Source organism: Trichoderma ghanense (genome assembly GCF_004382785.1).
Source record: "Trichoderma ghanense strain CCMA-1212 chromosome Unknown scaffold_0, whole genome shotgun sequence".
In the NCBI taxonomy this organism is placed as follows: Eukaryota; Fungi; Ascomycota; class Sordariomycetes; order Hypocreales; family Hypocreaceae; genus Trichoderma; species Trichoderma ghanense.
In genome coordinates this window covers 1425231-1442552 of record NW_027395663.1, presented here as the reverse complement: position 1 = coordinate 1442552, position 17322 = coordinate 1425231, and the positions used below count along the sequence as shown (strand labels likewise).

The following is a 17322-nucleotide window of genomic DNA, read 5'->3' as shown; positions in this document are numbered from 1 at the left end:
CAGTCACTCCCTCCGAATACCGCGACACACGGACGCCCATCATGTCGTTCGGCGGATTTGGGGGCTTCGGCTCGAACAACCAGCAGCAGTCGACGGGCGGATTCGGTGGCTTTGGGGCCAACAATAACACCACCTCGTCAGGTACATTCAACCTCGATCACGACGGGGCGTTACACCAGTCACTAACCGCGGGGTATATAGGCTTTGGCTCCAACACTGGAGGAGGATTCGGCACCAATACCAACACCGGCGGCAGCATGTTTGGCAGCAACACCAATACCACTGGCGGCTTTGGCTCGACAGCCGGTAAGTTTCTTTCCCGTGACTGAAAGGCGGCGTGAACCCANAGCCCCATGAGGCTCGTGGGCTGCTTTCCTCGGCCCTGACGATTCCCTCTCCTGGCGTCGCCCTGGTTTCCTCTTTGTCTCCCAGCTACTGACCAAGGTAATGAAGGCGGGTTTGGATCAAACACGGGCGGCTTTGGCAGCAAGCCTGCCTTCGGCTCGACAGGCACTACTACTACTGCTTCAGGTGGTCTTTTCGGAGGCTCCAGCGCCCCTAGCAGCACCGGTACGGGATTTGGTGGTTTTGGGTCAAACACCAACACTACTACTACCCCCTCTGCGTTTGGCAGTAACACCACTGGCGGCGGCCTATTCGGCAATGCTAATAAACCAGCAGGCGGTTTCGGAACTGCGAACACGGGCTCGTCTCTCTTTGGCGGCGGCTCCAACACCACCACTACGGGCACGGGCTTTGGCAACTTTGGCTCGACAAATACCCTCGGGGGCGGCGCCAGTGGCGATCCTCCCGGCACGGCTGTCACTCCGTTCCAGGCCTTCACCGAGAAAGAGCCCAACAGCAGCACCAATCAGTCCAATGCCTTCCAGAACATCCTGTTCCAAGACCCCTATAAGAAGTGGTCTGCTGATGAGCTGAGATTGGCCGACTATGCCCAAGGGAGACGACACGGCAATCCCAGCGGTGCCGGCGCCTTTGGAGTGAGCTCAGGTTTCGGCGGTGGCTTTGGCGCGGGCAACCAGACGACTACACCCGCGACTGGCGGCTTCGGAGCGACAAACACCGCCGGTGGACTGTTTGGATCCAACACCAACACCGGGAACACCGCAACCTCTGGCTTCGGCGGTGGCTTTGGGGCAAACAACACTGCTAGCAACACTGGTGGTGGCCTCTTTGGCAATGCCAACAAGCCAAGCGGAGGACTCTTTGGAAACACCACTCAGCAGAGCCAAACCGGCGGCTTGTTTGGAAGCGGCAACACCAACACCGCCACATCTGGCTTTGGCTCGACAAACACCGCCGGTGGTGGGCTCTTCGGCTCGACGAATACCGCTGCGACCAACACTGGCGGCGGCCTGTTCGGCAGCAACACTCAGAACAAACCCGCTGGCACTGGCTTCAGCTTCGGAAACAACCCAAGCACGACATCGACGGGCTTTGGAGGAACCACCGGCAACGCTTTCGGCTCTAATACGAATACGACTGGCGGTGGTCTCTTCGGAAATGCCAACGCCAACGCGCAGCCTAGTGGGGGTCTCTTTGGGAACAACGCTCAGCAGCAGCAAGCTCCCTCGGGAGGTCTGTTTGGCCAGCCTCAGACCCAGCAATCTGGAGGATTGTTTGGAAACACTCAGCAAAAACCAGCGACGGGTGGACTCTTCGGCTCCACGCCCGCCGCTACCAATACCGGCGGCGGCCTTTTCGGTGGCACTCAGCAGCAGGGAACGACGGGCCTGGGCGGCACAAACACCAACACTGGAGGCCTTTTTGGAGCCAAGCCAGCTACGGGCACCGGCCTCTTTGGTGGGACCACCGGTGCGCAAGGCAATACCGGCGGAACAGGCCTCTTCGGAGGCACTGGCACCACCGCTCAGACTCAACAAGCTGGTGGTACAGGCCTCTTTGGGTCAACAGCGAACCAGCAGAAGCCTGGTGGCCTCTTCGGATCCACGCCGGCTGCTCCAGGTGGAGGACTCTTTGGCAACACTGCGGCGGGAACTCAGGGCGGCCTCTTCAGCAACGCTGGTAACCAACAGCAGCAGGGGCTTGGCCTCGGCGGCTCTTTGCTTGGGGCTTCCCAGCAAGCGAACAACGCGCCCCAGGGACTCACTGCGAACCTGAACGACGTCTCTGCCTATGGCTCGCCGTCGCTGTTCTCTGGAGTTAGTGGAGGCGAAGTCCCGAATCCTGGTCCGCTCGCGGTTCCCCTGAGCGGACAGCCGAAGCCCAAGAGACCATCCATCTTCCCCATGTACAAGTTCACCCCCGCGGCGTCAGGCCGCTTCGGCACGCCTCAGAAGAGGGGCTTCGGCTTTTCCTACAGCAACTATGGGACTCCTGGAGGTGCAAGCCCTGCAGGCCTCTCTGGCACTCCCAGCACTCTGGGCCGTAGCTTGCTCGGCGGCACCGGCAGCGGAACCTCCCTCACCAAGAGCGTGTCCTCGAACAGCCTGCGCCGCACCGTCAACGTCGACGACAGCATCCTTCTGCCTGGTGCCTTTTCGAACACGAATAACACGCGCTGGTATGGAAACACGGGCTCGAAGAAGCTGGTTATTAACCGCGAACTGAGGAGCGACCTCTTCTCCACGCCGCAGAGAGACAGGCAGAATGGCGATAATGGAACCGGCCCACGAAAGCTGTCCAAGCGTGTTAGCTTCGATACCAATGTGGACGGCGAAGACTCTACTCCGGTCCGCGCAGCTCTGCCAGCCCCTGGAGATGTGCCGGAAACTCCCAGTGAGGAGACACCTCGATCCGACAAGGCGACCCCCGTCTCGAACGGACTTCGAACTCCCGACATGGAGCAGGTCAAGGGCAAGGATAAGGAACTGGCCATCGTCCAGGAGGAAGAGGCTGGCACTCCCGAGCCCCCGGCCAACGGCTTTGACAATGCCCCCGGTAAATACTGGATGGAGCCCACGAAAGAGGAAATCCAGAACATGAATAGAATTCAGCGCCAGCGGGTTGACAACTTCACTGTTGGTCGAGAAAACGTCGGTTCCATCACCTTCAAGGTCCCTGTTGATCTCAGCGGCATCGATTTGGACGAGCTTTGCGGCGGTATCATCCAGCTAGAGCCTCGGTCGGCGACTGTTTACCCCATCGCGGCGAAGAAGCCGCCTGTGGGCAAGGGCCTCAACGTGCCTGCCAGAATCTCACTGGAGCAATCCTGGCCTCGTGGTGGCCGAGACAAGAGGATCGCCAACGATCCGAAACGCTTCAACAAGCACATTGAGCGGCTCAAGCGCATTCCCGACACCACTTTCGAAAGCTACGATCCAGAGACCGGCGTCTGGACCTTTTCCGTTGAGCATTTCACAACCTACGGACTGGACGATTCTGACGACGAGACTGAATTTGACACAACCCTCGATCTTCCTGCTGCCGCTCCATTGTCGACCATGGCACCGCCGGCGACGTTCCAACACGCACCAACCGCGTCGCAAGATGATAACGCGATGGTGTTTTCTCAATCGCACATGCTGCCCGGCGCGTTCGACGAAGAGGAAGGAATGTTTACGACTGAGCAGACCGGACCGCAGTCTTTTTTAGGGGTTAGCTCCGCGGACTCTGCCACACATGATGTCAAGCTGTCGCTGGAAAATGAAATGACCGGCGACGACATCGCAGAGTATGATATGTCCGAGGATGAAGACATGACGAGGTCTTCCATCGGACAGCATCTCGCCGCGGAGCATGACGATGCCTCGTCCGAGGGTGGCCAGGATACCAAGCGGTTGACCGCGACTCCTGGTGGCATCCTCAGAGCCAGAATGAGAGCCATTAAGGACTCGGCTGGCCCCGTCAAACTGGAAGTTGCAGACGGTGACGACTGGATGGAAATGTTGAGGAAGACGGTCAGCCCCATGAAGCGGGACCGCTACCTGCTGAGAGAGCTGGCCGAGTCTCCCCATAAGCAGGGGGGAAAGACGGTCACGTTTGATCTTGGCGATGAAGGGGACTTTCGAAAGTCCTCCATCTGGGGCAAAAGCTTGACCCGGTCCGACAGGAAGGATGGTGCTGCGATGAGGGCTCAGATTGGTATGGATCAAGGCCATGGGTTTGCCACGAGTATCGACTTGATGAATTCCTTGTTTGAGAAGCCGAAGCCGAAGCTGGCGCGCCGGGAGTTGAACGCTTCTCCGTCTGCCCAAGGTTTCCCCAAGGTCGGTACCCTCATTGTTTCGTGATATTGACACTCTACCCTTTGAGATTAATAACTGTTCCCCCTGTTTTCTTCTTCTTTCCTCTGCCCTTGCGGACTGGGGCGAATGCTCATTGTGTATGTAAACAAAGGTTGAAATAAAATGCTAAAAAAAATTGGTGTCAAATATAGTTGCCCTACGAACGACAGGCTAAGGTTGTCACGGCTGAAGATGACGAGCTCGCGTTTCACAGCGCATCGAGGCCAACTTGGGGACCGGATGAGACCCTTGTCTTGGTTCGGTCGCTTGACGGCTCGCACTCGCGTCGGTCCATACGCGACATGACGGATATTCTCACATTTCAGCGATCCAGTATCCAGACCGATGAACAGGAGATCCGCCTTGCTACGTTCACTGCTGAGGTTTGTTTTCCTGGCTTTGATGAGCGCAATAGCAATGTCTAACGTGTTCCTTGCAGCCTTCAAAGAAATTTCTGCGATCCCAGGATGTCGTAACTGAGATTCGCCTCGTCGAAGGAGTGCCCCATGCCACCCTGCATGTTACAAGCCTCAAGAGCCTGTACCATCACAAGAACACGAATGACGCGGCCAGCATCCACGAGAAGCAGGTCTGGGAGCTCGCCAGCATTCTGTTCGACGATTTGAACAACCTAGATTCGACGGACGAGGAGCATTTGGTGCGCAGGAATAAGCTGTCCCAGTTCTGGTCCGATCTGGTCGAACGGGCCTCGTCCACAGCCGTCGGCTTGGCGGCCACCAGCGAAGAGAAGGCGCTCGCATGCCTCGCAGGTCACCGGATTCCCGAGGCCTGCAAGCATCTGCTAGATGGCAAAAACTTCCGCCTTGCCACTCTGCTCCCCCTGATCGGCACTAGTGAAGTTGCAAAGAGGGAAATGAGGGAGCAGATCAAGTCGTGGCTGGACTCCAAAATGCTGTCCGAATTCTCCGAGGCTATCCGTACCATCTACGAACTGTTGGCAGGGAATGTGTGTGTTTGCGAAGGCCTGAAGGGCGTGCCCAACGAGGACCGGGTCGATTCCTTCGTCATCTCGAAGAAATTCGGTCTGGACTGGAAGCAGTCGTTTGGCCTGCGCTTGTGGTATGCTATCTCGAGCCACGATGACTTGTCCGTCGCCGTCGAAAATTTCAAGGACGACATCAGTCAGGACAAGGAAGACTTGCCTCGCCCTTGGTATATTGAGCAGGGCATCGCTCCTCTCTGGGATGACGCCAACATTGACTCCCGCCAGGATCTCTTGTGGGGCCTGCTGCAGCTGTATGCTGACGCTGACGCCGACCTGGAGGCTGTTCTTCGTCCCGAGAACTCACAGCTATCCCCTCTTGAGGCGAGACTCCGATGGCAGCTGGGCCTCGCCTTGACCTCGACAGGCAAGGTCTCATACGGCACAGACGGGATCGAGAAGGCCGATGCAGCTACTCTTGCGTATGCTGCCCAGCTTACCCGAGCAGGAGAGTGGCTCGAGGCTGCCTTTGTGTTGCTGCATCTGCACCGCACGGCAGCACGCAAGAAGGCTCTCCAGGAGCATCTCTGCCAACACGCTGATCTGATCGGGTCTGAATCAGATGCCAACTTCATCACCCTCACGGAAAAGTATCGCGTCCCGGCAGCGTGGGTCTGGGAAGCCCTTGCGCTCTACATGCGATGCGTCAAGAAAGATGCCGTGGCCGAAGTGCAGTGCCTCTTGCGAGCGGGATCGCATGTCGAAGCCCACCGCATCCTGGTCCAACAGGTGGCTCCTCAGGCCATTGTTGAGCGTGATTACGCTGGCCTGTCCTCTCTCATCTCGCAGTTCCAAGACCGTCAACAAGACATTGCTGAATGGACCCAGGGTGGTGAGATTTACAGCCATTTCCTCCAGCTGATGGAGTCTCGCAGCAGAGGAGAAAGCGCATCGCCTGCCCTGCTCGACAGGCTCCTCGCTGGCCTGAACGCGATGAAGGACGTTGGAGTGGAGAGTAACATTACTCGATACGCTGCCATTTCCGACATGGCGGACGAAACTGCTCGAGAAATCGTCAAGCTGACACGGCAGAAACAGGTATGTGGCTACTGGATTAATCCATATCCTTCTATTCATCATCCCCTACTAACACGGTTGCAGGATATGGAACTTCGATCCAGAATCTTGAGCCTTCCACTTACCCAAGACCGACTGCTCGCTTACTCAGTAGACCTGAGCCTTGATCGCTACAGAGAGGTCATGTCGCACTAGGCAGTGGGAACTTGCGAGTGAGAATGGGAAATGAGACCAGGCGGGACGAGATGAACCGAATAAGGCCCGGAAATACCTGCTGCGATGGAGGGATCTGATTTATAATGTTGTTTCTGTTTCTCTCTCTTTTTTTGGGTCTCCTTTTCTATTGCTATACAAGAGACGAAGGAGGATATGCAGACTGGTGGCGGAGGCTTAGGCAGAATCGTTGATGTGAAGGGCAGAGAAAAGGAAGAGCCAGGCAGGGGCTTAACTAGTACTGTAGTATAATTGCTGTTTTACGTCAATTGATGCGATCTGTATCAAGATGCATGTGAAGTCGATGTATATTTTTTGTGGACGTTCTGTACGTCTTTTTGCCGTTGATTCTTCGACCCAAGACCGCATATATGACTACTGGTCTAACGCCAAATCTTTGGTGGATTCCTCTTCTTCCAACTCCCACTCAACCAAATATTGCTGTGCTTCTCAAGCAATCCAAGCACTCACTTCACACCTTGAGGAAGAAGACGCACACACACACATATACATCTTGACCATGTCCTCCAGACCCAAAAACTGGCCCCCTTCACTCCCCTATTTCAAAGCCCCCCAACACGGCAAAGACCTGACACCCACCCAACTGCAATTCCTTCGCACAAAACCCACCACCACCACCACTCAATCCCAACTCGACGACGACGGCAACACACTCCCCGTCGTCCCAGCCTCCTCCCCCGCAACAGAAACCCCCTGCCCTCGCGTCAAAATCCTCCCCATCACCGACCCCCTCCACCCCGCATACGGCCAATTCGGGCTCTTTGCCGCAACCAACATCTCTCCGGGGGAGCTCATCGTCGCGTATTTGGGCAGATTGCACGGCAGGGGGACGACGAGCGAGGAGAGCGACTATGATATCTGGCTTGAGAGGGAGATGGATGTCGCGGCGGATGCGGCGCTGGGGGGCAACGAGGGGCGGTTTGTGAACGATTATAGGGGGGTTCCGTGCGGGAGGGAAAAGGGGAGGCCGAATGCGAGGTTTGGGAATGCGTTTTGTGAGAGGTGGGGGGAGGTTTGTGTGGGTGTTTGGGCGGTTGGTGGTGGTGCTGGGAAGAAGGGGAAGAAGAAAAAGGGGGTTGAGGGGGGGATTAGGAAGGGGGAGGAGATTCTTGTGAGTTATGGAAAGGGGTTTTGGGAGGAGAGGAGGAGGGAGGAGGGCGATCATGGTGGTGAAGGCGACGGTGATGCTGGAGGCGATGATTATGATGAGAATGATGACGATGATGGCGAGGGTCAACTGTCATGATCAATTATATAGCATCGACGGCGTCCATATCAAGCAAAGGAGCCAATACCTTTCAATGCATTGCTCACTCTACACTTCCGTCTTCCTCGGCACAGCAATACAATAACATCAAGATATAAAGAAAAGAGAGGTATATCATGAAACCACCCCCGATTGTCCCTAGGCGCCGCCCAACCAGCCTTTGCGCCGGCCCTTCCCAACGAATACCGGTGAAAAAAAAGCAGCAAATCAATAAAACACGGTAAAGATTCGGTTTTGGATTCCTTTCCAACGCCCTACTGCATGTCGAGCTCTTCCCCCCTTCCTCAATACGAGCTCAAAGGAAACAAAGGAGCAAGGTGTAAAGGGCAGCCCAGCCAGCAAAATCGGTCGTGCTCTGTGAATCCTTTTCCCCCACCTTTCATTACTCTTCTTCACCCTCGGCATCGACGTCCAATTCTTCCTCTTCCTCCTCCTCACCATCTGCGCCTCTCCCGTTCATCCCGCGGCTGCCGGACCTCTCGATGGCCTGGCCGCCCAGCTGCACGCCGTGCGCAAAGCCATTGCTCGACGGCTGGGGCGTCATGACCCGCACCTCGTCCTTGGCCGGCTCTTCGTCCCCCAAAGACGTCGTGACGCTGCGGTCGCCGTCCGTGCCCTTGTCTGGCGCGTGGGGGATCTTGTCTCTCCAGCCAGGGGGCAATCCCGGCCCGCTATCCGCGTTGCCGTAGTCTGACTTCTTCGTCCCCTTGGGCCACCTGCCGGGGCCGCGACCAGTGCCGCCCGTCTTCCTCCTGGTCCCGGAGCTTCTGGGGCGGCTGGTGGTAGTTCGCCGCGCGCTTCCTCCCGCCCTCTTTGGCCGCGGCCGAGAGCTGGCTGCTCCCGGGCGAGGCGCCAATGGTCTGCTCACACTCTGTCGCGAGCGGTCAGCGCGGCGGCCACCGGCTACGGGCGGGAACACCTCGAAGCGGCTCGGTGGTATATCGCGATATGGCAGCATCCAGTCCGGCTGCGAATGTACATCATCCATGGCTTCGTCTCGCGGCTCCGCGTTCTCCTTGTCTTCGGGAGCCGTCTTGTTCTCAATGGACATGAGAGGCGTGAACCCGGGGTGGCCGTTGGCTGAGTCGCCCATTTCCGACGCGGAACCAACTCGCGGCTGTGAGCCGTCGTTCATGTCGCCATCCATCATCATTGAGTGGCCTCCTCCAGATATGCCATTCACGCCCTCCTCGAGTTTGGCTTCGTCGTCCTCTCGGGGGGCGATCGTGTTAATGGGCGGGCCCAGCTCAAAGTTGACGGCATTGCTGCGGCCCATCACGTATGGCGTCCAGGCCAGAGCCTCGGGCTTCAGCTGCACATAGCCCTTTGACTCCCACTTGGCCACGTACTGTCGGCAGTACTCTAGATCGATCCGGAAGGCGTACACCTTTGTCTGCGGATCTCGCACCAGCGCTCGAAGACCTTCCAGGGCAGCAATCACGTCGTCGGGCGTCATGCCCGTGTCGTCTGATATCTGCCGGATGCTGAGGCCTGTTTGCTTGTGCTGGTCATCCTTCATCGTCTCGATAAAGTATCGGCAAAGCCGCAGGCGCCAGTAATTTCTGTAGGAGACAAGTCCCATGTCCGAGAGTGGCTTCTCGGGGGAACCCGTCTTCTCCTCTACCTTGGTGAGGAGGTATGAGAAATCAATAAGCAGGTTGCCGTATCCCTTTCTCTGGTGGATCGGCAAGGTGAGAATGCACGACACGTTATTCTGGCTGCTGGCGCGCTTCTCCTTGGAAAAGTAGCCGACGAAATGGTAGCCGCAGTCGTCGTACTCACACAAGACGTAGAACAGGAACGGCTCAACGTCGTAGTACAGCGTCTTGGACCCCAGAAATAGCTTTGCCAGCAGACACAGGTTCTGGCAGTAGACCGGATTCTTCCGGCCGTCCACCTCGAATACCGACACTGACCCGTGTCGATAAATCTCATCGCCAGGGGGGTGTTTCGCCGCGCATTTGAGCTTGTGCCGCCACGCCACATAGTCCGAGTTCATGTACTTGAGACAGAACTCGCAGATGTAGAGCACGCGGTTCCTGCTGTACTCGGCTGGATATGGCGCTGCGTACCAGGTATCAATCTCCCAGCCGCCAAACTCGATGCACTCTATCTGGCTCGCATTGTCGCTCGACTTCTTCGACTTGCGAACGGGCACGTCCACCTCCGCCTGCATTTGCAAGACACGAGCCCTCCACTCGTCTTCTGCACGCTGCTTGGCCTGGTCGAACCGTTTCCGATCCTCAGGCTGCGGCAGGGTCTTTGATGTGTCTGCTTCTGCTTCCGTCAAGATGCCCCCATAGGGCTTCCCCTTCATATCTTCGGTTTCCTTGTCAAACAGCGAGTAGAATGGTGTTGAGTAAAAATCAGTGGTAAACGGCGTCTGAAGGACGGTCGGTGTTGCTGTAACAGCCGTGGAGTTGCGGCGGACGGCCGACGATGAGACTGGTGTCCGCGGCCGTCGTCCGCTTGTTCCGGAACGCCTCCTCTCTCTTCGCCTGCGGGAAAGTATCTCCTTAAGATTACCCGGTCGGACACGCATCGTCACCACCAGAGACGCTGGCAGCTTCTTGTCGACAACGACGAGAGACGGGCGAGAGATCTTCAGCCGAACCGCGCGAGAGCTCCCCCTGGCTTGCTCCGCCGACCTGCTGTCAGTATCTTCGTTGGCCGACGTGGCATCTGTAGAGAGGCCGCGCCGTCGCCTTCGCAGGGTAACAGTAGCCTCTTCGGGCTCGGCAGACGAAGTCTTCCTCTTCCGCAGCATGCGAGGCTCACTTGATGCCTCTGCGTGGGGTGTGCGGTCGCCTCCTGCCTCCACACCATCCTGCATCCGCCGCCCAGGGGAGACGTCGGCAGGGGCGTCAGAGAGCTGCGACTCATTTCTTGCTTCGCCGTCAACGCTTGCCCCCCTCTCTCGTTCCTCTTCCTCCGGTCCCTCCCGGTCAGAGTCGCCATTGTCACACTCGGGGCATCTCCAACGTTTTGCATCTAGACACGAATCAGCGACACTTCTTTTTCGCCTTTGCACTATCTCACAGGGGCTTACCGTTCTGTTCGCTCATAGCCGCCGCATCTCGCGCGCATTGCTGGTGAGCTGACATGTATCTGTCAGCCAAGTCTGCCCTGACATTCTTCCAAACGCCTCGAGCACCCACCATTTTCGTTACACCTGATGCATGTCAGGAATGCCTCGAAATCCTCGCTTGGGTCGTTTTCTTCATCTTGTCGACAGAACATGCAGATATTCGTGGGGGCCGTTTCCGATTCATCGTCTTCTTCCACGCCTCCCGCTTCTTCCCAGGCGGGCTCTTCGTCAGACTCATCTTCGGCAACGCTCAGCAGATCTGATACGTCACTCTCCGCGTCGTCGTCCGCATCATCATCGTCGTCGTCGTCGTCGCCATCTTCGTCATCGGTATCCCCTGGCTTGATCTTGACTGCGCCCACCCCTTCGTCTCCATCCTCGTCTCCATCCTCGTCATCATCTTCGTCTTCCTCATCGTCCTCGTTCCTTCGCAAAGGGTGGCCGTTGCTGACGACAATCTGCTGATCCACAAGCTCGGTGTATTCTTCTCCCTCAGCATCTTGATCCATGTCCTCGTCGATTTCTTCTCCAGAAGCGTCGCGATCACTCAGCTCGTCGTCATCTTCGTCCACCTCCATGCCGTCGTGACCACCTGTACCAATCTCAGCAAAGTCCGTGCTCGTAGGCCCCGTTTTCTCGAGCCCGGGCGAATATGCGTCCTCACCGGCCGACTCTGCTGTCTCGAAACCAGCATCATCGGAGAGCATGACGCTCTGCTGCAGCTCCTCCTCCATCGACTGCGCGCTTGCCATGGTTATCGCTACGTAGTAGGACTGTCTGGGTCAAGATATGGGCCGGACGATGGCATATCGAGCGGGACCGAGCGTTTGCGACTGGATACACTCAGAGACTGGAGTCGGGCGGCGTGTACGGCGCTCCCTCGCGCTCGTCGTAGGCTTCGTGAAGCAGCAAGCTCGCTAAATGATGCTGCTGCTGCCAGGTCAGCTTCAGGCGGGCCTTGGGTGTGACTGTGTAGGCTCTGGGCGCATCAACGCCCAGCGAGGTGCACTCGTTTCTCACCTGGAAAGTTGCATGTTGCCACAGCGGTTTCTGTTGACTTTTGCTGCGGGAAACGATGCGCCAACAGCCACCACAGTCGCGTTCTCCAAGGTGCCGAAGTCGCGGAAGCAGGAGTCACAGTGCGCGCGCCTTCGTCAATCGCGTGTTGCGGCCAAGAGCTTGCGGGTGGACAGCGTGAATACAGACAGCGCTAACTGTACTGTTGGCGCAGGGATGTCCCGCTGACGCCTCAGGCATCAAATCCGACGGCTCCAATTGGTGCTCTGCTCACTGACGTGCAGGCTCGGCATCACGAACGACATCGCGGCCAACCTCCAGCTGGATTCCAGCGCTTTTGTTACGTTCTTCGACTCAATCGACATCCAGGCAAAAGACCGTCGAGGCGGCCCTCCACAGCGATGCCCGTCCCTTTCGAGACACTGCTGCCGTATGGCATCATGATTGTCGTACGTACCAGAACGAGCGGGTTTTCACCAGACGAGGATTCGAGGCCGCTCACAGCTTGTTAATAGATGTTCGGCGCCACGGGTACCGGACTTGCAGCCTTCAAGACATGGCAGAACGAGGGCAAGCGACCGCGCTACTCATTGGATCAGTGGGACAAGGTCAGTCAGCTCAAGGCAGGACGTTGCGGTGCTTTTGGTGCGATAGCTAACGATGCAAGTACAGCAAAGTAAGACTTCCTGATATAGATCGTACCGATACCAAGCCTGTCTCCGCGCATGTTTCGATTGAGCCTAGATACTGACGAGTCCTCAAAGTGATGGAGCGAGACCGACGACTTACAGGAACCCTGAGAGGGCAGACAGACAATCCACAGGCTCCGTTGGGATTCGAGTTCAGCAATGGGTGGAAGGTAATGGCAACCGGTGCAAATATCTCCTCTTACGGACAATTGCTGATATCTCGTGCAGCTGGAGAAAAGATTCAACTAAGCAGTCATGTTACGCAGTCGAAACACATTAGAAAGGGGGGTTCATCGAAATCCGAAAGAAAGAGTGTATATACCATACTACAAATCTACGAATTGGCTTCGCCGAATGGTGGACCACAGCTTAAAATTACAGGCTCATCATTGCTCTGCAACGAGGATTGACACAACTGAGATTGGCGAATGACAGCTTGTGTTTCTGACGAATCTACTAAATAAAACCTAGCCCCCTAGCCCTCTAGTGATATCTCCGGTCGATTCTTGTTCAGATTTTCCAGCAAGGTACACGCCTGACACATGGCTTGGCTGGACATGTAGCCGCACTTGACGCACTTCCCGAGCGTCTGTAGCTGGACGGGGCCCGGGTCTTTGGAGCGGCGCTGCCGTACAGGGAGCTTTACCACCTCATCGCCATTGACCTTGGGCGTGCCATCTGATGTAATCTCGGTCTCGAGACCATCGTGCGTATGCTGCTTCTTGATATTCGAATCCATCTGCGCCAGCTCGTTCCCAGATGTTCGAGCGTTGGCCGATCCGCAGCCACCCATCCCCTCACTCTCGTCACAGGCGCACGCCCCCTGTCCCTTGTCCGGCGTGAGACGGGCCATGTCTTCGCCGCTCCGGACAATGTCCAATATTGCACTTGGCCGGACCTTTTCCAGATTCTTGATCAGACTTCGCGCGGTGCCCCGGAATGCCTCGGGGCTGTATATGCATTCCGTGCTGAAATAATCCAGCTTCTTGTGGTGCGCATAGAGCACAATCTCCTTCTCGTAGGCGTACTTTAGCGGCTTGCTCCTCTTGACGTCGTTCAACGAGCCACCAGTGACAATGCTGGTGCTTCGGGATAGTCGAGGCAGGTCTCCCCTGAGGAGGTTCATGAGGACGGTCTCTGCAACGTCGTCCGCATTGTGTCCCGTAACAACGTGCTTGATCCCCAGCGTCTTTGCGCCCCGATCCAGCGCCTGTCGACGGAAAACGCCGCAGTAAGTGCAGTTGCCTTTCTTTCCGATGGTCTCCACGACCTGATCCATGGTCCAGCCATACAGTTCATCGTATCCCACAATCTTCAAGGGCATGTCGTACTGAACTGCGTTCCGCTTCACTGTTTCAAGAGAATCATCTCTGTAGCCTTTGATGCCTTCGTCTATACTGAGAAGAACGAGATCGAGCTCATACTTGTGGCGCTCGTTGAGGGTTTTGAGGACAGAAGCCAGCACTGTCGAATCTTTGCCTCCCGAAGCGCCAATAGCAACCTTTTCTCCGGGGTAGAATAGCTTGGACGAGATGATGGTATGGTGCACTTCGTCCTCAAAGACGGTGATGAAGCATTCGCGGCATAGCTTATGGTGATTCTTTGGCCGCTTGACGACTGCCTTATTTGTCTGACAGCGCACGCATGTGGCAGGCGGCATCTTGTAGGAAATCTGTTTAAATATGAGTTAAGAACAAATGAGGCCGCTTGGTCACCGTCGATCATTCAACGCTTGCTGCGGAGCTGTACGTAAAGACTAGTGAGTAGATTCTTTTCAAGGAGTCTGTTCTTATATCCAGAAGGACAAACAAAGATTTGAAACAAGAGACTAGACTTTTCAATGTCCCAACAACATTCACGGAGAACTGAGACTATCACGACGCCACACATTGAAAATGACTCCGGAGTACAAAGTACTTCCTTATCTCTTATCGATTACTTTTTTTCCTCGAGCTGGAAATCACGTGCTACTACGCCACAGCAGCCACAGCTTCTCAGCCTCCAGCTAAAGCAGCTCTTAGCGCCCCCACACTCGCGGGACGCCAAAGCCCTAATTTTCCGCCCACATGCAGACGAACTCTTCTCGCCTTTTTCTTTTGCAAACCATCCCTCTCCGGCATCTCAAAGGAAATTTTGTTCAACGAACAATCGCCATCCCCCCAACGAACAAGATGGTAAGTTGACACAGTCTGACAATACCAGGACTCGAATGGCCACAGTTTGTGAGTCAAATGCGCGAAAGCGCAATTGATAACCGCAGGTGCTTTGCTTGGGATCCTTTTTTTCGTCTCAATGCGAAGCAACTGTTGGAACTTTCCGCCTGACGTTTTCGCACACCTTTGCGGTGTTGTTGAATTCGAACGGTGAAGACTTGGCTGGAGACGCAAATTGTTGTGCTGAAACATGCCGCAATGCGTTCTCGTTAGAGTTCAGAGAAGACTTTTTGGCTTGAGCCCCTCGCTGATGTCTTCTTTTCTCAATGACAGCCTCCCAAATCTGGCAAGAAGGTCGCCCCTGCTCCGTTCCCTCAGAGCAAGGCTGGCAAGAAGGGACCCAAGGTTAGTAAAAAAAAATTTGCAATGTTCCCCCTTCTGTGAAGAAACGCGTCGTCGATTTCTAACGAATCGCTGCAGAACCCCCTCATCGAGAAGCGCCCTCGCAACTATGGCATCGGCCAGGACATCCAGCCCAAGCGAAACCTGTCTCGCATGGTGAAGTGGCCCGAGTATGTCCGCCTCCAGCGCCAGCGCAAGATCCTCCGCATGCGCCTCAAGGTCCCTCCCCCTCTGGCCCAGTTCGACCACGTCCTTGACCGCAACACCGCCGCCCAGGCTTTCAAGCTCCTCAACAAGTACCGCCCTGAGACCAAGGTCGAGAAGAAGGAGCGTCTCCTGAAGGAGGCTACCGCCGTCAAGGAGGGCAAGAAGAAGGAGGATGTCAGCAAGAAGCCCTACACCGTCAAGTACGGTCTCAACCACGTCGTTGGCCTGATTGAGAACAAGAAGGCTTCCCTGGTCCTCATCCCCAACGATGTTGACCCCATCGAGCTGGTTGTCTTCCTTCCTTCTCTCTGCAAGAAGATGGGTATCCCCTACGCCATCATCAAGGGCAAGGCCCGTCTCGGCACTGTCGTCCACAAGAAGGTTAGTCTTGGAGTCCCCAGAGAGTGTCTGTCATGAATACAAAAGCTAACCTGAATCCAGACCGCCGCTGTCCTGGCCCTCACTGAGGTCCGATCCGAGGACAAGACTGAGCTGTCCAAGCTCGTCTCTGCCATCAAGGATGGCTACCTGGAGAAGCACGAGCAGGTCCGCCGACAGTGGGGTGGTGGCATCATGGGCGCCAAGGCTCAGATGCGCATTATCAAGAAGCAGAAGGCTCTTGAGGCTGCTACCAAGATTTAAGCTTTCTAAATACCCGGGTTGCTTTGGGATTCAAGGGATAATCATCGGTGTTCAAGGGTTCAGGGCATGGCAAAAAATGAATGAATTTCCAGCACAGTTGTGTATCCCAAAAATGACGGCTCCATCCACATGTGTGAATTGAGCGAGCGTAACCAGCAATCTGAGGTTCAAGATAGTCAACCACGCTGTCTACTGAATATTGAGCTGCATCCTCGACAAATGGAACATTCCATGGCTCAAAAGGCCCAGCCGACATGATGCCAGACAATACTGAAGTATTGCCCCGATCCTCCTCGTTTCTACAAGCGGGCATGCCAAGACTCGAGCACAGGGGAGGTAACATGTAGTGAATGCAAATATTTCATCTTCCTCAGGTAAAGGGATAAAGGGCTGTATGCCTAGTGTAGAGCGCCTTGCTCTTCTGTTAAGCCCGTTGGCTCTCGACGAAGCTGCAAAGACCGAGGATCAAGTCGAGAGGATATCACGGATGCCGTCGGATAGGCAGCATTTGTCTAAGTGGTGTGAACATAAGTTCCCTGCTGGTGGGAAGTTGAGCTAATGGGAGGCTCAGGGCAGAAGCATGGTTAGCTCTCTAACATGTTGTAAACAGACTGGGTAACGTCTCGTAAACGACAACCCGCCAAGAGGCCGAGCGTGAATAGAAAGCTGTTGGGAGAGACAGAGACGGGGGACAAAGGGAGTTGGCAAGCAATAAAGGCTTGCCGGACTAGGTGACTAGAAGGTAACAACGACCCGTTTTCTGTATGGAATCGACTTGTATCTGTTGATTTGTTAACTCGAGGAACCGTGGTTCGGTTATGGAACCATGTTTTCATCCAAGGGAGTGATTAGGTCCAGATTCTTCTCGGTCCGGTCAACGAATATGAATCCAAGTGAGAACAGGAGGCTGGTGAAGACGGGAACGGTGTCACATACTACTCGAATCCAAAGCTCAGGCCGCCAACGGAATCGCTGGGCCTGCATACGAGTTCCATATTGGGGCTCCGTAAACAGAGCTCACCGGCCAAGGCCAATTTGACGGGGTTGCTGGTACATGTACGAGCACGCGATCTTTCCTCTGCCATTCCAGCATGCCGAGAAGCTTTGAAATTTGGTAGTGGGTTTGGGGGCCAAAAGCCCACACGTCTGTTTGTTGGAGACAAGACAGGGTGGCTCAAGATTGTTGACGGCGTCCGCTAGCAGCAACCTGCCCACTCCTGCAGACCACAGTGCGCGTTGAAGATGGTGCAAGTCTCTCGGGAAGTGCTAGACCCGACCTAAAGGGCCGTCAGATGGGTCCCGGCAAGGGACTCCTTACAAGCCGGTGTCCCACTTGGCCGGTGGTGCTTGATGCTCATCCGGGCTGGACTCGTTCGCGGGACATCAGTCCGCGTT

General features: G+C 55.9%; 6 protein-coding genes across 6 annotated transcripts; 4 read left to right on the top strand and 2 right to left on the bottom strand.

Moving 5' to 3' along the window:
• Nucleotides 1-41: 41 nt before the first annotated feature.
• Nucleotides 42-6423, top strand: CCMA1212_000504 (Nucleoporin NUP145; the record flags this gene model as incomplete). The annotated part of the gene is made up of 5 exons (XM_073697970.1): nucleotides 42-306; nucleotides 433-4190; nucleotides 4361-4591; nucleotides 4648-6249; nucleotides 6313-6423. The coding sequence occupies 5 exons, from the start codon at nucleotides 42-44 to the stop codon at nucleotides 6421-6423; spliced, it is 5967 nt and encodes a 1988-aa protein (XP_073563224.1).
• Nucleotides 6424-6961: 538 nt separating this feature from the next.
• Nucleotides 6962-7708, top strand: CCMA1212_000503 (uncharacterized protein; the record flags this gene model as incomplete). Its single annotated transcript, XM_073697969.1, has 1 exon — nucleotides 6962-7708. The coding sequence occupies one exon, from the start codon at nucleotides 6962-6964 to the stop codon at nucleotides 7706-7708; it is 747 nt and encodes a 248-aa protein (XP_073563315.1).
• Nucleotides 7709-8111: 403 nt separating this feature from the next.
• On the bottom strand, nucleotides 8112-11569 carry CCMA1212_000502 (Histone acetyltransferase mst2; the record flags this gene model as incomplete). Its single annotated transcript, XM_073697968.1, has 3 exons — nucleotides 8112-10720; nucleotides 10779-10826; nucleotides 10888-11569. The coding sequence occupies 3 exons, from the start codon at nucleotides 11567-11569 to the stop codon at nucleotides 8112-8114; spliced, it is 3339 nt and encodes a 1112-aa protein (XP_073562739.1).
• Nucleotides 11570-12274: 705 nt separating this feature from the next.
• Nucleotides 12275-12772, top strand: CCMA1212_000501 (uncharacterized protein; the record flags this gene model as incomplete). Its single annotated transcript, XM_073697967.1, has 4 exons — nucleotides 12275-12283; nucleotides 12350-12446; nucleotides 12599-12693; nucleotides 12752-12772. 4 exons carry the CDS (start codon nucleotides 12275-12277, stop codon nucleotides 12770-12772), a joined length of 222 nt encoding a protein of 73 aa, XP_073563221.1.
• Nucleotides 12773-12998: 226 nt separating this feature from the next.
• CCMA1212_000500 (Cytoplasmic tRNA 2-thiolation protein 1) lies at nucleotides 12999-14183 on the bottom strand (the record flags this gene model as incomplete). Its single annotated transcript, XM_073697966.1, has 1 exon — nucleotides 12999-14183. One exon carries the CDS (start codon nucleotides 14181-14183, stop codon nucleotides 12999-13001), a length of 1185 nt encoding a protein of 394 aa, XP_073563222.1.
• Nucleotides 14184-14694: 511 nt separating this feature from the next.
• On the top strand, nucleotides 14695-15927 carry CCMA1212_000499 (60S ribosomal protein L8-B; the record flags this gene model as incomplete). The annotated part of the gene is made up of 4 exons (XM_073697965.1): nucleotides 14695-14697; nucleotides 15010-15081; nucleotides 15157-15666; nucleotides 15727-15927. 4 exons carry the CDS (start codon nucleotides 14695-14697, stop codon nucleotides 15925-15927), a joined length of 786 nt encoding a protein of 261 aa, XP_073563993.1.
• Nucleotides 15928-17322: the final 1395 nt, after the last annotated feature.